This window comes from Lissotriton helveticus, chromosome 1_1 (genome assembly GCF_964261635.1).
Source record: "Lissotriton helveticus chromosome 1_1, aLisHel1.1, whole genome shotgun sequence".
NCBI lineage: Eukaryota > Metazoa > Chordata > Amphibia > Caudata > Salamandridae > Lissotriton > Lissotriton helveticus.
Genome location: NC_136057.1, coordinates 929771820 through 929792658, shown reverse-complemented (window position 1 = coordinate 929792658; position 20839 = coordinate 929771820). Strand labels below are relative to the sequence as shown.

At 43.4% G+C, this 20839-nt stretch overlaps 1 protein-coding gene across 3 annotated transcripts in view; it reads left to right on the top strand.

Annotated features, from left to right (window-relative positions):
• CPM (carboxypeptidase M) overlaps positions 1–20839 on the top strand; it is a 300531-nt gene that overhangs the window by 162817 nt on the left and 116875 nt on the right. For 2 of the 3 annotated variants that reach the window (XM_078676699.1, XM_078676709.1), the window contains exon 3: positions 4014–4111. In XM_078676699.1, the coding sequence (XP_078532825.1) occupies positions 4014–4111 (98 nt within the window). The remainder of the gene's footprint in view (positions 1–4013; positions 4112–20839) is intronic. The other variant, XM_078676716.1, reaches the window with a different exon arrangement.

Here is a 20839-nt window from a genome sequence, read left to right as displayed (position 1 = left end):
CTCTGAAGATAAGTGTAAAGCTTCTGCGGGTCATCAAAGGATCTGGTACGGCCATTGTGTGTGATCTTGCAAAAACAAGGATGCAGGATTCCATATTGAATGTTCAATTGTCTCATTAGAGGGCGAAGATTCAAGAATTCTTTGCGTCGGGCATTCGTAGCAGATGAAAGATCTTGCGAGATAAAAATGTTATGACCAGACCATTGGAGACGTCGCTTAATCCTGGCGGCCTTCAGAACGGACAATAATTCCGTAAATTCTAGGAACAGCATAATGATGCCACGTGGTTTCGTAGAGTTGGAATTAATACGACCAAGACGATGGGCTCTCTGAATATTAAGAGGATGCAACGTTGGCTGAAGATCCAAGAGTTCCCGCAGAAATTTCCGAATAAAAGACACCATGTCAGATCCTTCCACATTTTCCGGAACACCATAAACGCGTAGATTGTTCCTACGATTGCGATTTTCCAAATCCTCTGTGTGGAGTTTGAGCTTGTGGATCTCCTGTTCCAATAATGGGATTTTAGATGAGGCATCTTGAATATCGCTAACACGTTGTTCCAGATTCAAAACCTTGCCTTCCATGATAACCCAGCGCTCCTCTATCTGCTGAAGCTTCGCATTAGTGGCACTCATGAATGGTTGAAGGCCACGCACTTCCTCAAGAATAGTATCCAAAACAGGATTAGAGGATGACTTAATGGGAGAAGGCGGGTCATTCTTAGGCCTCTTAGGTTTAGCTCCAGTATGAGACAATTTTGGGTTAATAGAGTCATTCGCCATGATGATAAAATCCTAGCAAAGAGAGCCTCACAGGAAATCAGCAGGAGACTATGAAAGTGAAGAGGTTGCACTGGCGCGAAGATGCTTAAGTAGTAATAGAGGCACACCAAAAATGGTAAGGTGAGGCAAACGAAAAAGGTCAGGTAGGAATGCACGACCCTTGCGATCTTAGGCACTCACAGTGTTGAGAATGTCCAAAAAGATCCGCAAAACTGAATTAATAATTACCACAAAACATATGGAGAGCATCTACAAACGCCAGCCCAGATATGGTGCAGTACACTGTAAAAACGCTGAGAAGTTAAAGGTGTTTGCGCCATATAAAGCAATAAAAATGAAGATGACATTCCAAAACCAGCATGACTAAAATGGCGATCGTGTTATCTTCACAAAGGAGAGAAAAGGCATTACCAATGTAGTAGCAAGAGGTCAGAGGTCAGGAACAACAAGAAAGTTGAAAATACGCAAAAAATAATGTCAGGCATTTCCTCCGAACAACACTTGAGCGAGGATAATAAGCAGTAAAGAAGGAAAGTAGGACACTCCAAAAACGGCAATCCTAAAATGGCGGCCGGATTTCCTCACAGAGATCAAATATAAGGAGCCAGGAGCTGAGAGACAGGAGGTATTTGGCAGATAACAGCAAGGGACTGGCAGAAAAGAACGATTTAGCCAGGTGTCTCCTTCAAAAGTTAAATGGCAGTCATGTGAAGAGAGGCAGCGTAGGAAGATAGGTGAAAACAGGAGGTCGGCATATAAAATGGCGGCCGCTCACGTTAATGGAGAATTTGGAAGTACCGGAGCAGATAAATGCCGGTTCGCTGCATGAAGGTGTCAGACATCCGTGTCTTCCTGGTCCACGCACCTTCCGCCGACACTGTAGCCCAGTCAGCCGTTCGGAAAACGGCGAGAAAACCTCTCACGGCATCCAGGCTGACTGTCCGCAGCGGAGCTCACAGAGAAGCCGTCCTCTCTCGATGGCGCGCAAGCCACGCCCCCCTAAAGGACACTTCTGGCAGAATTACGGTACCACATATTTTTGGGCATATTTTCAATTTCACTCTCCTCTCAACCAAGTTCTTTGAGTTTTATTTGAACTGACTTGACCGGTATCACACCGGGGAGGCACAATAGGTATTTGCATGTGTTTTTGGTGTCACTGGGGCACTTTGGTGTTACAGAAGAGGTACAGACTCTTGTAAAACCCATTCACTAGTATAGATGGCACAAGTGCACATTTTGCACCTTCATTATGCCAAGGAGAATGTATCTTATTTGCATGAGGTTGTGGCCCCTTGCAAATGAGGGAACACCTTGGCCATGCACCCATGCAGTATGAAAGAGGCAGGCCATTAGGAGGTGCACTGAATGTGCAAAACACATGAGCTGGCACTCCAGACCCTGTCCCATTGGGAGGAGTTACACAGGGCTCATAGAACCCCCAGGAAAGGGGGTGTATAGTCACATAGTTTAGCCACCTGTGGTGAGAAACATGCCCCCCCTCCCTGAAAAAGCAGGATGTTCCCCTTGCACTAAAAGGCAAACTAGCAGGATTAGACTGCCACTCTGCCTTTCAGGCTTCGCTGTCCTAGTGCACTGTCCGAAGCCCATATTATGGTTGTAACATTCCACGCGGTTGCGGTTTGCAGCGGGCGCAACCACCCAGTGCAACCTCTGTTCTTTGAGCTATATTATTGTAATATGACCCCTGAAAGACAAGGACAGCTATGCTTAATTGTGTGCAAACATGGCTCAAATTAAATAGAGAAACAAATGCAAAATCCTGATGAGAGGAATACTTGCAATTTGTCTAACCAAAGACAATCACTTAGTGTAGCATTCCAACCCGCTGTTGTTTTGACAACCATGCCACATCATACTAGGGGCAGCTATATTTAAAACAGCCTTGGTTCTGCTCCAAAAGGAACAGTATAGTCTGAACTGCCAAGCTAAGTCCTCTCTGAGTCAGAACACAAGCCACCCAAGACCAGTTTCGGCATAATTGGCCATCTTCAGTCGGGTGCATCTTTGTTCCAGTGGCACAGTGAGCAAGGGTACCGGTATCAAAAGTCAGAAATCTGGGAGTCCTATTTGACAACAGGTTAACCTTTGTCAATCATGCTAACGCAGTGGTCTCAGCGTCCTTCTATACCTTAAGAATGGTAAAGAAATTACTCCCCTTCCTACCGCCTAATGCAGGCAAAACCTTAATGTCCACCCTGGTTTTATCCAAGGTGGATTACTGCAATGGCTTACTATTGAATGCACAGGAACAGGTTATGAACAAATTACAGCTTGTGCAAAACGCTGCTGCAAGGATCTTGACCAGCACACCCAAATTTTCATCTATCTCTCCCATCATTCGCCAACTTCACTGGTTGCCGATTAAATGTCGCACAAAGTTTAAGGCCTTGTGTATTATTTACAAAGCTTTGAACAATACTGGACCAGATTTTTAAAAAAAATCTATCAGTGTTTATAAACCCAGCCGATCCTTACGTTCATCAGCATTTCAACTGCTAAACATCCCACGCACCATGAAAGCAACTTGGGGAGACAAACGTTTTGTGGTTGCTGCTTCGAAATTATGGAACGTGCTTCCTCCTCATATCAAACTCAGTTCATCTTTACTAATATTTCGGAAGCATCTAAAAACTTGGCTCTTTGACCAGTAAAAATTAGCAGGAACCCCTTGCAATTCCATGAACTCCAGCGCCGAGACACCGGAAGGTATTTGTGCGCTATAGAAATTTTATAAATAAATAAATAAATAAGGGACCCATGTCGGGGCATACCCAAGCCACTTAGGGTGTTACAACAAGCACACAAAAGGTGATGGGAAGAATGCTAGTACTTTGTCTCGCCGTTGGTAATCATTTAAGTAGCATTCCAACCCATTGTTTTTTGCCCACCATGCCACCTCAGATTAGACCCACCCACATGCAAATGAGTCTGGTCCTGCTCCAATAGGAACAGTCCAGCTTTGTTCAAAGAAAATATAACAGAGAGATCCACACAAACAAGAATGCATAATAATTCATATTAATTGTTGTCGATATCTGCAACCTTGAATGCATGAACATGTTCTATTTTGAATATAATTATATTCTTCATCCGTTAAACCAATCGTATTTATGTTCTTTAATGTTATTCAAATTTGTATAGTAGTCAATAACTGCAGCATTTTTTAACAAAGTTTTTCTTCTTTTGTTTCCCTTTGGCTTCAAGGTAGAGACCTTTGGGTACTTGTATTGGGAAAATCTCCTTCTGCACACACTGTTGGAATACCAGAGTTTAAGTATGTTGCCAACATGCATGGAGATGAGGTAAGATATTTGTCTTCTCGAAAAGCATTTACACCCAGTATGGAAACAATGACAGATACAATGGTTTTGGGTTATTATTTTGATAATTGATGCCAAGTGATGAAGATGGAACAGTACTGGATGGTATAGAGATACCTAATGAACTACTAGGAGGAAGCTTTAGTAGCGTTGGGCTTTTTAACTGCTACTTTGGCCCCGATTCTCAGCCAGCTGGTAATGCCGACTTAGATGAATATGGGGTTTTGCACCTGAATCAGCATTACAAGTCAGGAGCAAATTTCCCACCAATCCGGTAAAAGAAAGTGACCTCTTTTTGCATGGTTGCCCCCACTTTTTGCCAAACTGCTGATGTACTTTAACTGAATGTGCCCTGGGTTCCTGCCAAACAGGTACCCGGGGCCTATGTTCTTTCCCTAAAACTGCTTTAAGACAAATCCCAATTGCCACTCTATGGGCACAGGTCAGTCCCTTGTAAATGGTACCCTAGGTACCAAGGGCACTGTGGCCAGGGAAGGTCTCTAAGGGCTGCAGCGCTTATTGTGCCACCCTTGGAGGGCCTGTACATTTTCACACACACTGCCATTGCAGGCTGCGTGTTTTGGTGCAGAACAAAGTGGAGAGTTGACATGCGCACATCCCTATGCGCCATGCCTACAACCCACTGCCCTGGCATAGGTCAACCACTCCTCTAGCTTGGTGCACTATACCAGTGGTGAGGGTACTGGTGCATGAGCCCTGTACCCCTACAGTGTCTAAGCCAATTCTTAGACATTGAAAGTGCAGTAATGCCATTAAGAGTATTTGATACTGGGAATTTGCCATTACGAACTCCACAGCACAATAATGGCTTTACTGAAAACTGGGGAGTTTGGTATCAAACGTCTCAGCACATTAAACCCACACTGATGCCAGTGTGGGATTTAATGAAAAATAAACTCAGAGGGCATCTTAGAGATGCTCCCTGAAAAACGACCTAACACTAGTGCCGTGGCTGAGTGGCTGCTTGCCAGCTGTCACCACCAGACATGTTTCTGGACCCCTGGGTCGAGAGCCTGCTGCTCTCAGGGGTCTGAAACAATGCACATTCTGGGATAAGGTGCCAAGCCTCCTCCCCCAGAATGGGCAGGGTGCACAAAGGGGAAACTTCAAAGCCTTCCCACCTTCGTGAGCTACACCAGCCATTTGCTGCTTCCAGCAACTGGCCCCCACCGGTTCTGACCCCTACTTTGGGTGGGAGAATCGGCGGTAAAACCAAGTGAGGAAGGGAGGTGTGCCCACCTTCACAATCACAAATTATTAATTGCTAGACTGTCTGAGCCTGGCATTCAAGAATCTGCCACGACTTTACTGACATCATATCTCTCGGAGAGATCCTTCCGAGTTGAATAAGGCGGAACCAGCTCTCAAACTTTCGATCTGCAATGCGGAGTGCCGCAGGGCTCGTCCTTGAGCCCTACGCTTTTTAATGTCTATGTGGCCCCTCTGGCCGCCTTGATCAGACAGTTTGGGTTCTCTGTAATATCCTATGCAGACGGTACGCAAGTGGTCATATCAATAACCAACAATGAGGATGAGATTGCCGACCATTTTAACAACTGCTTGTCCCATGTCAACACCTGGATGCAATCAACTGTTTAAAACTCAACGGTGGCAAGTACCACCGAAGTACAGTTGTTGGGAGTCAATCCTCCGGTCTGGTCTCCGAAATGGTGGCCTACAGAGCTGGGTGAGTGCCCAACACCTGTTTCAAAGGCAGAAAATTGAGGGGTGACCTTTGACAGCCAGATCAGCTGCCTTACCGCCAGTTTCTGGGCCATCCTAAAAATGATTAGAAAGCTCCGTTCCTTCATTCTCAAAAACTTTGGTGACTGCCCTCGCCATTTCTAGGCTAGATTATGGAAATGCCCTTTATGTGGGGATCCAAACACAATATCTGAAAAAGCTCCAACATCTGCAGAACGCAGCAAAAAGACGGATTTTGGACATTCCTAAACACAAATCAGTATCCCAGCAGCTAGGAGCTCTGCACTGGCTGCCGGTTAGGAAAAGAATAATCTTTAAGTCACTGTGCATCACGTTTAAGGCGCTCCAAGGAAGGGGCCCTTCTTACTTGACGTCACGGATAAAATACTATGTGCCATCTAGGAACCATAGATGTGCACAACTAAATCTGCAACAAGTCCCCAGTTTCAAGCAGACACGGTGGGGAGGAAGGAGCTTCATGCTAAGATCTGCAACATTTTGGAATCTTCTTCCACTAACAATTAAAAACAGCCCAAATGTCAAATCATTTAGGAAATCACTAAAAACATGGCTATTCCTAGCAGACCTTTAATTTTACTTCTGCACACCCCACCCTTGCACGCCCCTCTGAGTCCTTCAGCGCCAAGACGCCTCCGGGCATTCGTTGTGCATTAGAAATCTAAAAATCAAATTAAATCAAATCAAACCTTTGCCAACCCCACACCTCAGGTGGGGGAGGGGAGGCGAAGCACAACTCTCATTCCCCGCCATCTTGCATATGGGGTACCCAGCCAACCAGAGAGTTGGCATATGCCCCCTCCTACTGGAGGGAGGCATAATAGGGGGTGTACCCACCCCAAGGGAGGGACCCATTGGTCCCAACCTTTACTTACCTGTAACGCCCCTAAATCTAGTATTTAGGTGCCACCCTGAAACTTGCCTCCTCAGACAAGAACCAACCAGAAGAAAAGAAGAAGGACTGAAGAAGCCGTCCTGAAACTAAGAAGAGGAGGACGCCCACTGACTTGGCCCAGCCCTACTGGCCTGTCCCTACCTTGAACCTGCTCCAACAAAATCCGAGTGTGTCCTGCAGCCAGCAACCTCAAGAACCCGAAGGACCTGCCCTGTCTTCCAAACCCAAGACTGTCTCCTGTGAGCACCGGATTGCCTCACCAACAGACTCTAGGCCCCAGCCAAAACCCCGTGTCTGCACCCGATGCCTATGGCCTGAGTTCAAGTGGCCCAACACCACGAGGAGGTCTCCCCAGCGATCCTGACCTAAGATCTGGTGTACTCTCTCACCTGCATCGACTGTCCAAACCCCCACCACCGCGACCCGAGCTGGTAAGAAAATCCGACGCCTAAAGACACCCCTGCACCCGACGTCCCACGGCCTTGTGTAGCCCAACTGATGGTATTCCAGCATCGCCAGGCATCTCAACTTACCTCTCTAACCAGTGGTCCCCTCCAGAAGATTTTCGGCCTGAGCCTACAGTCTTTGTTGCAACGGGAGAATCCCCATTAAAAACAACAGGACACCGGACGGCAAAACAGCACAGTGCACCAAGCCACCCCTGCACCACTGCGGGTGTACTTTGGGTACTAAACTGGATACACATTTGCCCTGAGCCTAACACCATGAGCTTTGCTCCCACAACCTTGTGGCCTACTTGTGAGCAGCCAGCAACCGGAGGCCCCATCCCCCATTGGATAACATTGAGACTCAGCACTCTGCACCTGGCCATCCTAGTGCCGCTGAGGGTGTTCTGAGAGTGCATCCTTGACCCTGGGAGAACCCTAGTTCTAACCCCAGAATACCAACTCCAACAAATAATTACTTACCTGCAGACCGTCAACTTCATCTTTCTCCATAGGAATACATTGACTGTTTGTACTTGAAATTTTTTGTGTGGAGTTGGTTTGTGTGGAACATTGAAAAACTGGATTTGTACTAGAAGTGATTCACTTACCTTTTGTCTAGAAGATATCTCAGTGTGCTATCTAGGCATTTCACACTGATTAGCAAAAGTAATCTGAAAAGTAATCTAAAAAGTAACGTACATAGTAATCTGTAAAGTAACTGAATAGTAATTTTGAACTGTTGTCTTACCTGTAATTCTACCAACTGTATTTGAACCTGCATTCAACTGTAAATCATTGCATAAGATTTTGCAAAGTATTATTTCACTTATCTGCACCAGGCTTGTCTTGGTTCTAAGAAATAAAATAACTAAATAATATTTTTTATACAAACAAATTGGTCTGAGTTCAGTCTATGAGTGTGTGACATCATTTGCTGCCTGTGTACAACAAATACTTAACACTACCCTCTGATAAAGCCTTACTGTACGCCCACACTACCACTACTAGAGAGTAAGGTGCTATCTACTTTTACCTCTGCCTACCTTTGGGGTTCCACTGGACTCTGTGCCCACTATTCCTCATTTTGGTACAGTATATACAGAGACAGCTTCCTATATCAGGCAATTTGACCCTGCCCAATTTTCACCACATTTCTAGTTTCGGAACTCAGATTGGGGGAAAAAATATTGCTTCATCCCCATTCTGATCTGCAGAACTCGTAATAGTTAATAGTGTGTAGAGGAAAACCAAACCGTATGTTATTGGTAGTTCCCCATGCAAATATCAGCTAACTCGGAATGTTGGCCTTAATAGTTAGCAAAAAGTTACATTCCACTAAAAGCATGACAAAGTTCAAGTCCATTCCATTTGTTGATACCTATTGTTTGACCATAAATAATATTTCAGTAGAAGTGTTGGACCGTGGTGAAAATTCATGAACCCTACCTGTGCCATAAACTAATGGAGAAAATTATAAAGAAGGAGCAAATGTATTGTTAGATTTGACACCTTTTGGTGTGGTTTCCCCTGTCTCCTGTCCTGTTTTTTACTGAGTGCTTGACTTCTGGTTTCAGGACTCTTGGCACTTTACCACTACTGACCAGTGATAAAGTGCATGTGCTCTGTGTGTAAAATGTAATGGAATTTAGTTTCTCCATGATTGGCAAATTTGATTTACTAGTTAGTCCCTAGTACAGTGCACTGTGTGTGCCCAGGGCCTATAAATCAAATGCTACTAGTGGGCCTGCAACACTGATTGTGCTACCCACACGAGTAGCCCTACAAACCTGTCGCAGGTCTGCCACGGCAGAGCCTGTGTGTGCAGTTTTAAACTACCATTTACCTAAGGTAGGCCCTAGGTTACCCCATGGGCAGGGTGCAGTGTATTTAAAAGGTAGGACATGTACTTGGTGTATGACATGTCCTGGTAGTGGAAAAACTGCGAAATTAGCTTTTCACTACAGTAAGGCCCAGCTCTCCCGTAGGTTAGCATTGGAGCTGCCTTGTAACATCTTACAAATGTATCTTCCAACTGGGAGTGGTTTCTCTGGACTCACAATTTAAAAACATCTTTTAGTGAAGTAGGTTTTTAAGTTGCAGGTCTGAAAATGCCACTTTTAGAAAGTTGGTATTTTCTTACTTAACCATTCTGTGCCTCTGCCTGTCCCCAAAATACATATCTGGGTTGGATGACAGTTGGGCTTTGTGAATTTACTCTAGATAGTCACACACAAAGGGAGCGGAGGTGTTTCCTTTATGCTAATGGCCCATCACCAGGCTGATGAGCCTTCCTGAGCTAGAGTGGTGGGAGGACCTTACCCTTGCACCTGAATAGGGCTGTGCCTGTTCCCACACAAGGAACTGCATACCCCTGTAGTGTGTCAGGAGCTAGGACCAGGAAGGGCAGGGTATTGTATGCCACAAAGACCTTTCTACTTCAAAGGCTAAAATGGGGATGTGTACTGAACCTCTGACATCAAATACTGAGTGGGAATGCTCAACAATCCTGCGCCATCTTAGGGGCCCGACGCATCACCTGCATCCTCCTCTGCACCATGCATCATCTTTCATTTTCAGCTCATCAAAGGTACTCTAAGGGGATCGCGTGATTACTGTATCCAGCCCTCGTTTCATCGCAGTAAGAATGAACTTTTGGATTTGTTCCGATTACGCGTGACAAGACAGACGCAGTTGGGGCTATAGACTTCTAAGCACTGCAGTTTTGACTTAATCTTTAAAAAATCACATCTTGACTTGTGTACGTTGTACTTTTGTCATTTTGGCCTTGTTTTACTCAGATAAATAGTTGCTAATTTTTCCAAACTGGTGTGGAATACTTTTGTGGTGTTTTCACTGTGTTACTGTGTGCTTGTGCAAAAATACTTTACACATTGCCTCTTTAGTTTAGCCTGACTGTTCTGTGCCAAGCTACCAGAGGCTGAGCACAAGTACACTTTTAGTGTGTACCACACTTACCCTGACTAGGATTGTGGGTCCCAACTTGGACAGGGTACATGCCTCTGCCAACTAGAGATCCTATATCTAACAGGTATGATTTCTTATTAGGCGTGTTTTGATTGGTATTCCCTGTCAGTGTGAGGCCAGAGAACCATATGTCTTGGGAAATGACTGGTACCGTCTTCACTATAAACCTTGTGCTCTCTGTTAGGGTTCCCCAAGGCTCATGTTTTTCCATCTGTTGATTGGCTAATTTACTAATCTACCCTTGCCATTTATGTTAATGAGGTGAACAGATATTCAGGGGGTTGTGTTAGGTAAATTGTACCCATTATTAGTATATAATTTTAAGGAACATAGTCAAAATAAGATATATTTTGAGATAGTGCTCAGATGCATCATATTAAAATGTATTGTCCTTAATCCTGTTTATTTTCGGCTTCCCCGTCCATGTTGCTGACTACATTTTTAAAGGTTAACATCATGCCCCCAACACACACTCACTCATGCTTTTTGGCTCAGTATGGATTTGGGAACCAAGCTCCATGCCCTTTTATGCCCCACATTATTCTACTGAAGATAAATTCTCTGCAGCTCTTCATAGAGTTACTTATCTACAGTCATCCTTGTATGATTTTATCCCATATTTCTGCTAACCATGAACGGCCATTCAGTGGTTCACATTATTCCCTCATTCTGGATAGTTTTGCTTATCGTGTGCGTTTTCCCATTTCTACTCAACATAGGTATTCCCTTTTCCTATGTTGTTCATACATTTCCTACACTATTTTAATCACATTTCAGTATCTCATAAACATTCCACAGCTCTGCACAACATGAATTTTCAAGAATTCTTGTTACCATGATAGATAGATAGATAGATAGATAGATAGATAGATAGATAGATATGTTTATTTGCACAATTAGTTTAAATCATTGCAATTCATTCAAAAAGGACATGAAAAAGCACTTTCCACTCTCAATTAAAAAGTTCATGTTTTAAAAACAAAAAGGAAGAACTTCATAGCTAACACAGCGGAGGTTCATTGTGGACATCTACTGGTAAAATTGAGTTTATCTTAATCATGAATTTTACAAATCGGGAGGCCATCTGAGCTGAGTCCCCCTTCAGACACTCCTCTAGGGCTTCTTGGCATGTCCGCACATTGAGAGTTTTCCAGATAGGACACAACTAAAAAATTCGAAAGGGGAGTAGGATTCTACAGATGCACAAAACGTGTATTACATTTTCTTCCCCATTGCCGTGAAAACGACACTGAGAGGGCGGATCTGCCTTATACTTCCGTCCATCCTTATACCCCATCAGGGGAATTAGGCCAAAACGTAGTCTCATTAGCTGGTGTTTCACCGATGGCTTCATAGAGGATGACAGATAATGCGGTATGATTTTAAGATCATAAAGTTTTGACGCCCAACTGCCATGGGATAGATTTTTCATGGCTGATGCATCTTGTTCCAGAAGATCTTTGCTTGTTTAGTCAAAACTTCAGCAACCACCCCTATGGGCAGCGAGCTTGCCCATAATTCATGAGCTTCTAGTGCGTCCAAGCAGAATATTAAAAATGTATTCCAGGATTGTTCAACAGTGACCGTATACAGCTCCTTAGTGTAGAGTTGGGAGCCATTTTAGTTTTTGCACAATAGGCAATAAATCTTGCTTTTATGATCCAATGTTGGGAAGACAGGCAGAACTCCAAACGGATTTGGGCATGAGAGGTCGAATTGGGTAGGTGAAACACTCTGCGAAAACAAGCTGATTGTACTCTATCCAACCAGGTGAACATTTTATCTTTAAAAGTAATGGCGCCAAAAGCTATAGTGGATAGTAATTTGGCACCTATCACTCTAATTACTGGGGTGAAGTCTGGAGAATGGAGAGCTTTCTTAGTTCTTAGGACCCCCTCCAGGCTGCGAGCTACACCTTGCATTGCAACAACTTGCAGACCAGGGCTCCCTCTGTGGTCTATCCAAACTCCAAGATATTTATATATGGCAACTACCTCTATACGTTTCCCAGCGATGTACCAGGGGCGATGTCTTGCTCAACACCTCAAGACTATCATCACCTTAGTTTTAGAAATATTAATCTCCAAAGCATTTGTTTCACAATATGATGCCAGTGAATCAACAAAAAGTCGTTGAAGGCCCACCTGAGTTTGATCAAGAATCATGTCATCTGCCTATTACATTGACTGGATTTTAACAGATGCGATTCTTGATGGAAAAGCTCTCAGGCAAGTCTGCAAGGTACAAATTAAAGAGTAAAGGCGCCAAAATGCATCCCTGCTTTAGGCCTCTGTTGGTCATGATTTTATTGGTTGTAGACCAACCAGCGGAAACTTTTATTTTTACCCAGGTATCGGAATAGAGAGCGATAATGGCATTCAATAGAGACTGCGGGATGCCCCATTTGAACAGTTTTTCCCAAAGCCTGGGACGGACAACGCTATCAAACGCCTTTCGAAAATCAATAAATCCCAAGAATAGCGATTTTTCCCTTTGTTGCAAGAGTTTTCAATCATGTGGGCTAAGCAGATCAGATTGTCCTTGATGTGACAGCCCTTCTGGAAACCGATTTGCGTGATAGGTATTAGTTTACGGTCTTCTGCCCATTTGATCAATTCTTGTAATGAGACGCTTGCATAGGAATTCCCGTCGACGTCAAGGAGGACAATCATCCGAAAGTTATCGGGATTAGACCACTGGCCTTTTTTGTAGATTGGGACGAGGAGAGAGCCTCGCCAAGAATGAGGAATAGGCCCGCTCATTCTGCATGCCTCAAATAGGGGGGCCAAGAGCGCTTCCCACTTATGAGTGGAAGCTTTATATATCTTTGTTGGTAACAGAGGGCTGTGCGACCACTTCCGGTCACTTCCTGCCGCTGCGCGCCCGGAGGCGCTATTTAACCAGGACGCTCCCTCCGCGTCGCGGGACGCGCGCGGGCGTCGCCGGGCTGAGCCCGGGCAGAGGGCGGGCCGTCTGTGGCCGTCCGGGGACGACCAGGGTCGGGACGGGCCACCCCCCTTATTTGTACTTGTGAGTACGATCAAGTAGTATACCGAGACATTATATTTGATTTTATATACTCTTCGTGAACTGTCTTTGGATTTTACACCTACCATGTCTATACAATCCACTCTACCTGATAACTATCTGCTGAAGGTGGTTAACAGAATAAATACGGATAGGAGAAAATCTCTGGGGAAAAGCACTCCGGAAATCTCCCCTTTGACTGAGTCTCCAGACCTCAATGATGCGGATACTAATACACCCAGTGAACAAGCAACATTAATTGAGGTGGATGAGAACAGTACCGCTGTTGATAGTACTGAGGTTTCTAGTAATTTGACTATAGCGGGAGGTGATCTGTGTGACACTTGTGAGGGTACTCCTCAACATTCATTGAGGGCCACTAGATTAATGAGAGCTTGTAGGAAAACTGTACCTAAAAGGGGAAATTATCACTCAGGTAGAAAACATAAAAAGGATTTAACTCATAAGGATAACCCAGAGGATATAGGGTCACTAATTAAAGAAAGTTGTGTCTCCATTGATCCAGACCAATTAGATTTACTGATGGGCTCTATCGATAATAAAATTAAAATTATTATCGATCCATTGCTTGCTAAAATAGAGGGCCTGTGCAGTGAAGTTCAAAGACTAAGGGACGTGGTTGACCATCATTCTGTTACCTTGGATAAAACAGTATTAACTTTTAAAGATATAACATCATCAACCTTGGTATCTATTCAGGATGGGGGACAACCAGGAAATCTAATTAGCCCCCCTGTTATAGTTACCAATGGGAAACAACTATCCAAAGAACGACCTGTTCCAACAACTTCGGTTACAAAATCTGTTGCACAGGATAAGGGTAGACCGCCTCAGCAGCAACAGAGAGCAGGGTCATCAAGTAAAGGACAGGTCAGTCCTAACCAGGTTGTTAGATCAATATTATCTCTAAATGGGGAGCAGTCTGGTCATGTGCCAGCTGTGTCAGCCATTAAAGTACCAGCGGCTGTCACTGGGGGAACAAATAGGGTCCCAGCTACAGCAAATAAGCGCCCTGTGGACCTCCCACCTGAATGCGTACCATACGTCGTAGTTTTAACGAATGTCCCACCTATCACACAGGCCCCTTATACCCAAGAAACGGCAGATTCACTTAAAAATAAAGCTATCTCTTGGCTTAGTCGGCATTGTGGTTACCCAGTTGTCTATTCAGATCAGATTATCTCCATTAGAAGAGTCAACTGGATAGGTAACACCAGAAAATTATGTGGGGGTGACTGCGTGATTATCAATTTTTAACATCCGCAACACGTTGCGACGGTCCTCTTAATAGCGGCCTCAATCACGCAGTCAGAGACTGACGTTGTCGCAAGGCCACTGGGATATTTTTACAACCATTTAAATAGGTTGCATTCAGTAAACAGCTGGGAGGGATCTTCGAATAATAATAACTTTTATTCAATTGGAAACAGATTAGGGCAACATACCCCCTGTTTTGCCCCCCAGGACAGCCCATTTGTTACACCAATGCATATGACGAACCCGGTTCAAGGTGGGAATAGATTTATAACACATGTGTCTAATTTCCCACCAGTAAGCGATAGTATAATGTCACCACTTAATGGGATGTTATACCAAGTTCCAACCCAGAATAGGTTTCAGTCACTGAGTTTCCTGGACCAAAACGATTGACATAAGAGTAAATTAGTCCAGGTGAGAGTAGATGCTGGAGAGTTAAAAATGCCCTTAACTGAAAACACTAATAATGTGAATATGGATTGTATGTTTATTGGGGGTGAAGATGAATATTTAGAGTCTAATATAGAGCATTTTAATGTAAATAATAACGTGTCCGTATTTTCAAACGATATGCCTAATGTCAGCCTAGAGAGGGGTAAGGCAACGTGTCATATTGCTAGCTGGAACATTGCTGGTTTGATGGCCAAAGAAGATATGTTGGGTTGGAAAGACTTTATTAGCTTATTTGACATTATTTGTCTACAGGAAACATGGTGCAGAGAATATAGAGGGAGTGAAGGCTTTGTTTCCTATGAGCTTCCCGCATTGGCCTCACCTCATGGGAGATCTAGAGGAGGTCTGCTAGTTCTGATTTCAGTGAAGTTGCCTGTACTGGTAAAAAAGTATGTAAAAGTGGGGGTTCACTCCCAAATCCTTTGGCTTGTACAAGACGATTGTAGAAATGTCCTGTTGATTAATTTCTACAATAATATATTTGATGGTACTAGGCACACAGTTGTTAATGATTTACACAAAGCAGTGTGTAATTTTGTAGAGAATTTTAATGGTATTTACGAATATATTTTTGTGGGGGATTTTAATGTCTCAACTTGCCCCTTATCATCCCAGAATCTATGTGGTGTCTATAATCATTCAGGGGATGCTGAAGTTCATTTCCCTCACAATTTGTATGGGGAAACCCTGAATAATTTTTTGATAGATTATGACATGGTAATCATGGAAAACGTAAAAAATGATCTGGGAGAGAGCGTCCCAACTTTCAAAGGGAGGGGGGCTAATACAGTAATTGATTGTATATGCATGTCTACCAACCTAACACATATGTGCTCTGAAGTCAAGGTGGTTGATGTAATGTTGAGTGATCACAACTGTCTAACCACAGAAATTAAGATCTGGAATTCTACCACCACTCCAAATACGGGTACAATTGTAAATATTGAACCACATAGAACTAACGGAGTTAGGTTGAGGTGGAAGGGTGAGAAAGCCGAAGAGACATCTGATTCCATCATCAATAGTTGTATGATGGAAATCTCGGCCATTCTCGAACAGGGGGAGACAGACGGTGCCAGTATCGCCCACTTTGACAGAATTAATGCCACCATCAGTAAGAAGTTCACTAAAGAGATGGGGCACGTAAACAGACAGAAGATGGGATGGTTTGATCATGTTTGTTCTATTGCCCGGAGAGAACTTAAAGAAGCTTTAGCAGCTAAACCTAGAGACAAGTGTTTAGTGATCCAACTTAGACAGGATTTTAAACTGGCCCTAAAACGCAGAAAGGCTGAGTTGCAGCAGGAAGCGTGGGACAATCTAAGTCAAGCAGCAGAACAAAGGAACTGTAATTTGTTCTGGTCTACTGTAAATAGCCCATTATTTAAAGATGAGAAGGTTCCAGTGCTCACATCTAATGTGAGCATAGATTCATGGATCCAACATTTTTCGACCATATTTGATTCTGACAATAGTATAGACCCCCCAGAAAAAGGATGGCCTATAGTTGTACTAGATATTACAGTAGAGGAAGTTATGGCTAGCATTAAAGCTAGTAAAGGAGGGAAGGCCCAAGGACCCGATGGGGTTCCTATAGATGTTTACAAGACAGCCCCGGAGATCTGGGGCCCCCTTCTGGTAAAGATTTTTAATGCTGCAGTCTGCTCTAAAATACCACCTACTTGGGCAGAATCAATTATAATCCCTATCTATAAGAAGGGAGACCGGGGCGAAGCAAAAAACTACCGCCCAATATCCCTACTGGACTCATCAGTAAAAGTTATGAGTCGTGTTTTATTAGCCAGATTAGAAGAATGGGCAGAGTCGAATGAGATTTTAACTAATAGCCAGTTTGGTTTCAGAAAAGGGCGTGGAACTATAGAGCAGTGCTTAAATTTAGAACTTTTGGTCGGGAAATACACACAGGCCAAAAGAGGGTCATTGTATTTATGTTTTGCTGACTTAAGCAGTGCCTTCAATATGGTAGACCACGCCCTACTTTGGGCTAAATTGATTGACATGGGAGCCCCAGATAGTATAGTATATTTTCTAGCTCGCCTGTATGAAAAACTTAGTACTAGCGTCCGATATGGGCCCAATGGGGAATGCACAAGTAAATTTAGGATAGGGAGAGGAATCAGGCAGGGGTGTGTTTTAGCACCCCTACTGTTTACTCTCTTTATTAATGAGGTGGATGCTGTCCTGCAAACAGTTACGGCTGACGCCCCAAGAGTTAATAGCCTCAACATCCCTGTGCTACTCTATGCGGACGACGCCGTACTGTTGTCTAGGACACCCCTGGGTCTCCAACGATTGATGGACAGGTTTGTTCTGTTCATCAAAAATAGGAAATTGGTGATCAATAGATCTAAAACCTATGTGATGGAGTGCTCTGGTCAGTCAAAAACGAAAATCAACTCCCATTATTTTATAGAAGGTGAACAGGTTTTAAAAGTAGATCATTTCTGCTATTTGGGGATTAATTTTTCAAAAAATGGTAGCTGGGATATCGAACACAAAGCGGTTAAAACAAAGATGATTAGAAGTGCCAATGGGGTTTTCGTATTTGCAAAGAAATTGGGAAATAGACGTATAGCAGATATGCTAAAAATTTATCAATCTAAATGCCTATCTGCGGCCCTTTATGGGGCAGGAGTTTGGGGTGTGACATCTGCCGGGTGCCTACAGATAGAGGAGAACAACTTCCTGAAAAGGCTCCTGTGTTTACCCAAATCTACCTCTAACACCCTGGTTCACAAGGAAACGGGGTCCCATTTCTTGAATGATTTAATCATGCTAAGACCCTTACTATTGTGGCGATCTGTTTGGTTAAACGAAGGCACCTCACTAAACAGAGCTATCATTGAGGATTGCCTCACTTTGGACCAGCATATGAAGATCCCCTGGATTAAATATAATATTGAAAATTTCCAAAATGTCTTTGGATATGATGTGATCAAGGATCGGTTCTGCGTATCTGACAACTCCAAATCAAATATGAAGACTATGTTTTTGAATTTCTGCATAGAGAGGCGTGCCGTGGAAGATTCAAAACTTACTACCTGTAAACTGTACAATGGCTTGAACGAGTTTAGTGGATTCCATCCCTACCTGACACAGGTGACTAGAGTCTCACACCAGTTTGTACTCACTAGAATGAGGATGGGAACTGTACACCATCTGGTTGCGTGTCCTAATATAAAAACGCGCCCTGTGGGACCCTGTCCTTGCAATCACAAGACTGAACAGAGTACTGTGCATTTTCTTTTTTCTTGCACCTTGTACAGCGAACTACGGAAAATTTATTTAAAGCCTATCTTGAATAGATTTGGAGTAAGAACCATCACAGAATCTATGAAATTGCTTTTTAATATGCATCACCCGGACATCTGTTTTTTTACGGCTATTTTCCTACATAAGGCTATTAGTGCTAGGAAAAGCATGTGTTTTTACTGACTCCGTTTTTAACATATTTATTCCATTCCGCACTGGATAATTATTGTTACATGTGTATTTTTCTTTATATTTTTTAATCAATGAAATATCTGTATATGTAACTGTATGTGCTTTTATGGACATGTTTTATGCTCCGAATAAAGCTCTATGAAATTGAAATTGAAATTGACAACGCTATCAAACGCCTTTCGAAAATCAATAAATCCCAAGAATAGCGATTTTTCCCTTTGTTGCAAGAGTATTCAATCATGTGGGCTAAGCAGATCAGATTGTCCTTGATGTGACAGCCCTTCTGGAAACCGATTTGCGTGATAGGTATTAGTTTACGGTCTTCTGCTCATTTGATCAATTCTTGTAATGAGACGCTTGCATAGGAATTCCCGTCGACGTCAAGGAGGACAATCATCCGAAAGTTATCGGGATTAGACCACTGGCCTTTTTTGTAGATTGGGACGAGGAGAGAGCCTCGCCAAGAATGAGGAATAGGCCCGCTCATTCTGCATGCCTCAAATAGGGGGGCCAAGAGCGCTTCCCACTTATGAGTGGAAGCTTTATATATCTTTGTTGGTAAACCATTTGGGCCCAGGGCCCCTCCTGGGCGCATTTGCTTTATAATAAGTGCAACTTGTTTAGGGGCGATCTTAATAGTGGGTGGCGTTCCAATATGAGGATTAAGGAGAATAGAGCTGTGATAATTAGGCCAGTTGTTTCTGACGGGCTCAACGTAAAGTGCTTCACTATGAGCCTCCCAAACAGTGGGGGAGATATTTGTTACTGTAGATGGTTGATCAAATCTGACAGCCTTATTTACCCAGCTCCAAAACCTCTTTTAATCCTTTGATTTTATGATTTTATGTGCAATTGTCTAGTGATGTTCTTCTTTTATCCTCTGATAGGTGAACCTTGCCTTCCTATACTCTTTGCGAGTAATCAATGGTTTCTCTCGTAAGGATTTGTGATCTATGTTGGTGTATGTGCATTTGGTTATTTAATTTGTGTTTAATACTCAACATAGTTTGCTTGTGCTCACTAAAGTGGGGTATAGTTGAGGGGGAATTATTTGAATTTTTAAGTATCTTCATAGATAGATTTTTTTTAGGTCCTCCACTACCTGTTCCCACAATAGTGCCATCAGCTGGTCGCTAAACTCATGGTTCAGGTTTTCTAAGAAGTCATCCACCTTCTCTTCAATTGTTTCTTGTTGGTCCAGGGTCCACCATAGTTTTCTAATAGGCTCCAATATAGATTATATTCCAATCAAGTAATTTTTTGGGCGGGAGCTCTGCCTGGATAGAACTTTGCACGTTAGGACGGCACGATCACTTTCCAATGAGGGGGTTGCCACAAATGCCTGAACAAGATGAAAGTGTGCGACTTCGATCCATATGTAATCCAAGGTAGCCATTCTGAAGGGGGATACATGGGTATAAGCAGGGGGCGAGTCTAAATCAAGTCTTCCGTTTAAAACGCGGGGCCCTAGTTGGTTTAAGCACACTGCCACCTTTGTCTCTTGATTGTCCTTCCGTTGGTACTGGCACCTTATATCCAGGATAGCCCACATTTGGTTGTCCAATGAAGATAGGAGAGAAGAATCCACTCCTGTCTCCATTAGGTTAGCATTAAAGTCTCCCATTACTAGCCACATATTGTTTGGGAAGTGCACGAAAAGGTCTCTCATGATAGGGAGCATTTTATTCAAGGTTGACTCTCGCCTTTCCCTTTACAGAGTGGGGAGAACTTTAGGGCCAGGTTGTTCTTCAGAGGGATTAATACTCCTTCTGGCGCATGGCCACCTACTTGAGATGCTATTGCACAAGATTCATAAACAGTATAGTCCACCCAGGGAATAGTTTGCAAGGGCCAAATTTCTTGCAAAGCAATAATGTCATATTTTTTCACAAACGAGGTTGTTAATCATTCAGCTTTTTCCTTGGTTAGTCCTCGGATATTCCAAGAACAGATTCTAAGGTGGTAAGCAGCATCTTTACTGGTTTTATGTCCAGTCGAGGTGTTATGTGCTTCACCCTAAGGCCTGAGAGACCCAAGACCAATCTTGAGAGTTCTGTCGTTTGAAAGCACACTGGCAGAAATCTCCTACTCTGGATGTTATTTGTAGCGGGTTCTTTTTCCAGGGCATTGTTTGGGTACCCGCTAGGGAACCACACAGAACTGAAGTAGGCAACTGCCTGGTTAAATCACTGTTAGAGAAAGTTGGAATATTGGAATCCTTTGCGGCATTAGGAACTCTGTCCTTTAAAAACGCAGGGTACTTAACTTTGGTCGCAAAACTAATCTGGATGCCCCAATTGCCGAAATGATCTTTATTCTTCAGTAGGGCAAAGGCCATATCTTTGCTGTAGAAGGTTACTACTGTGGTCTCATTTATTGAGATTAGACAAAAAATACAAGTTCCCTTTTCATGTA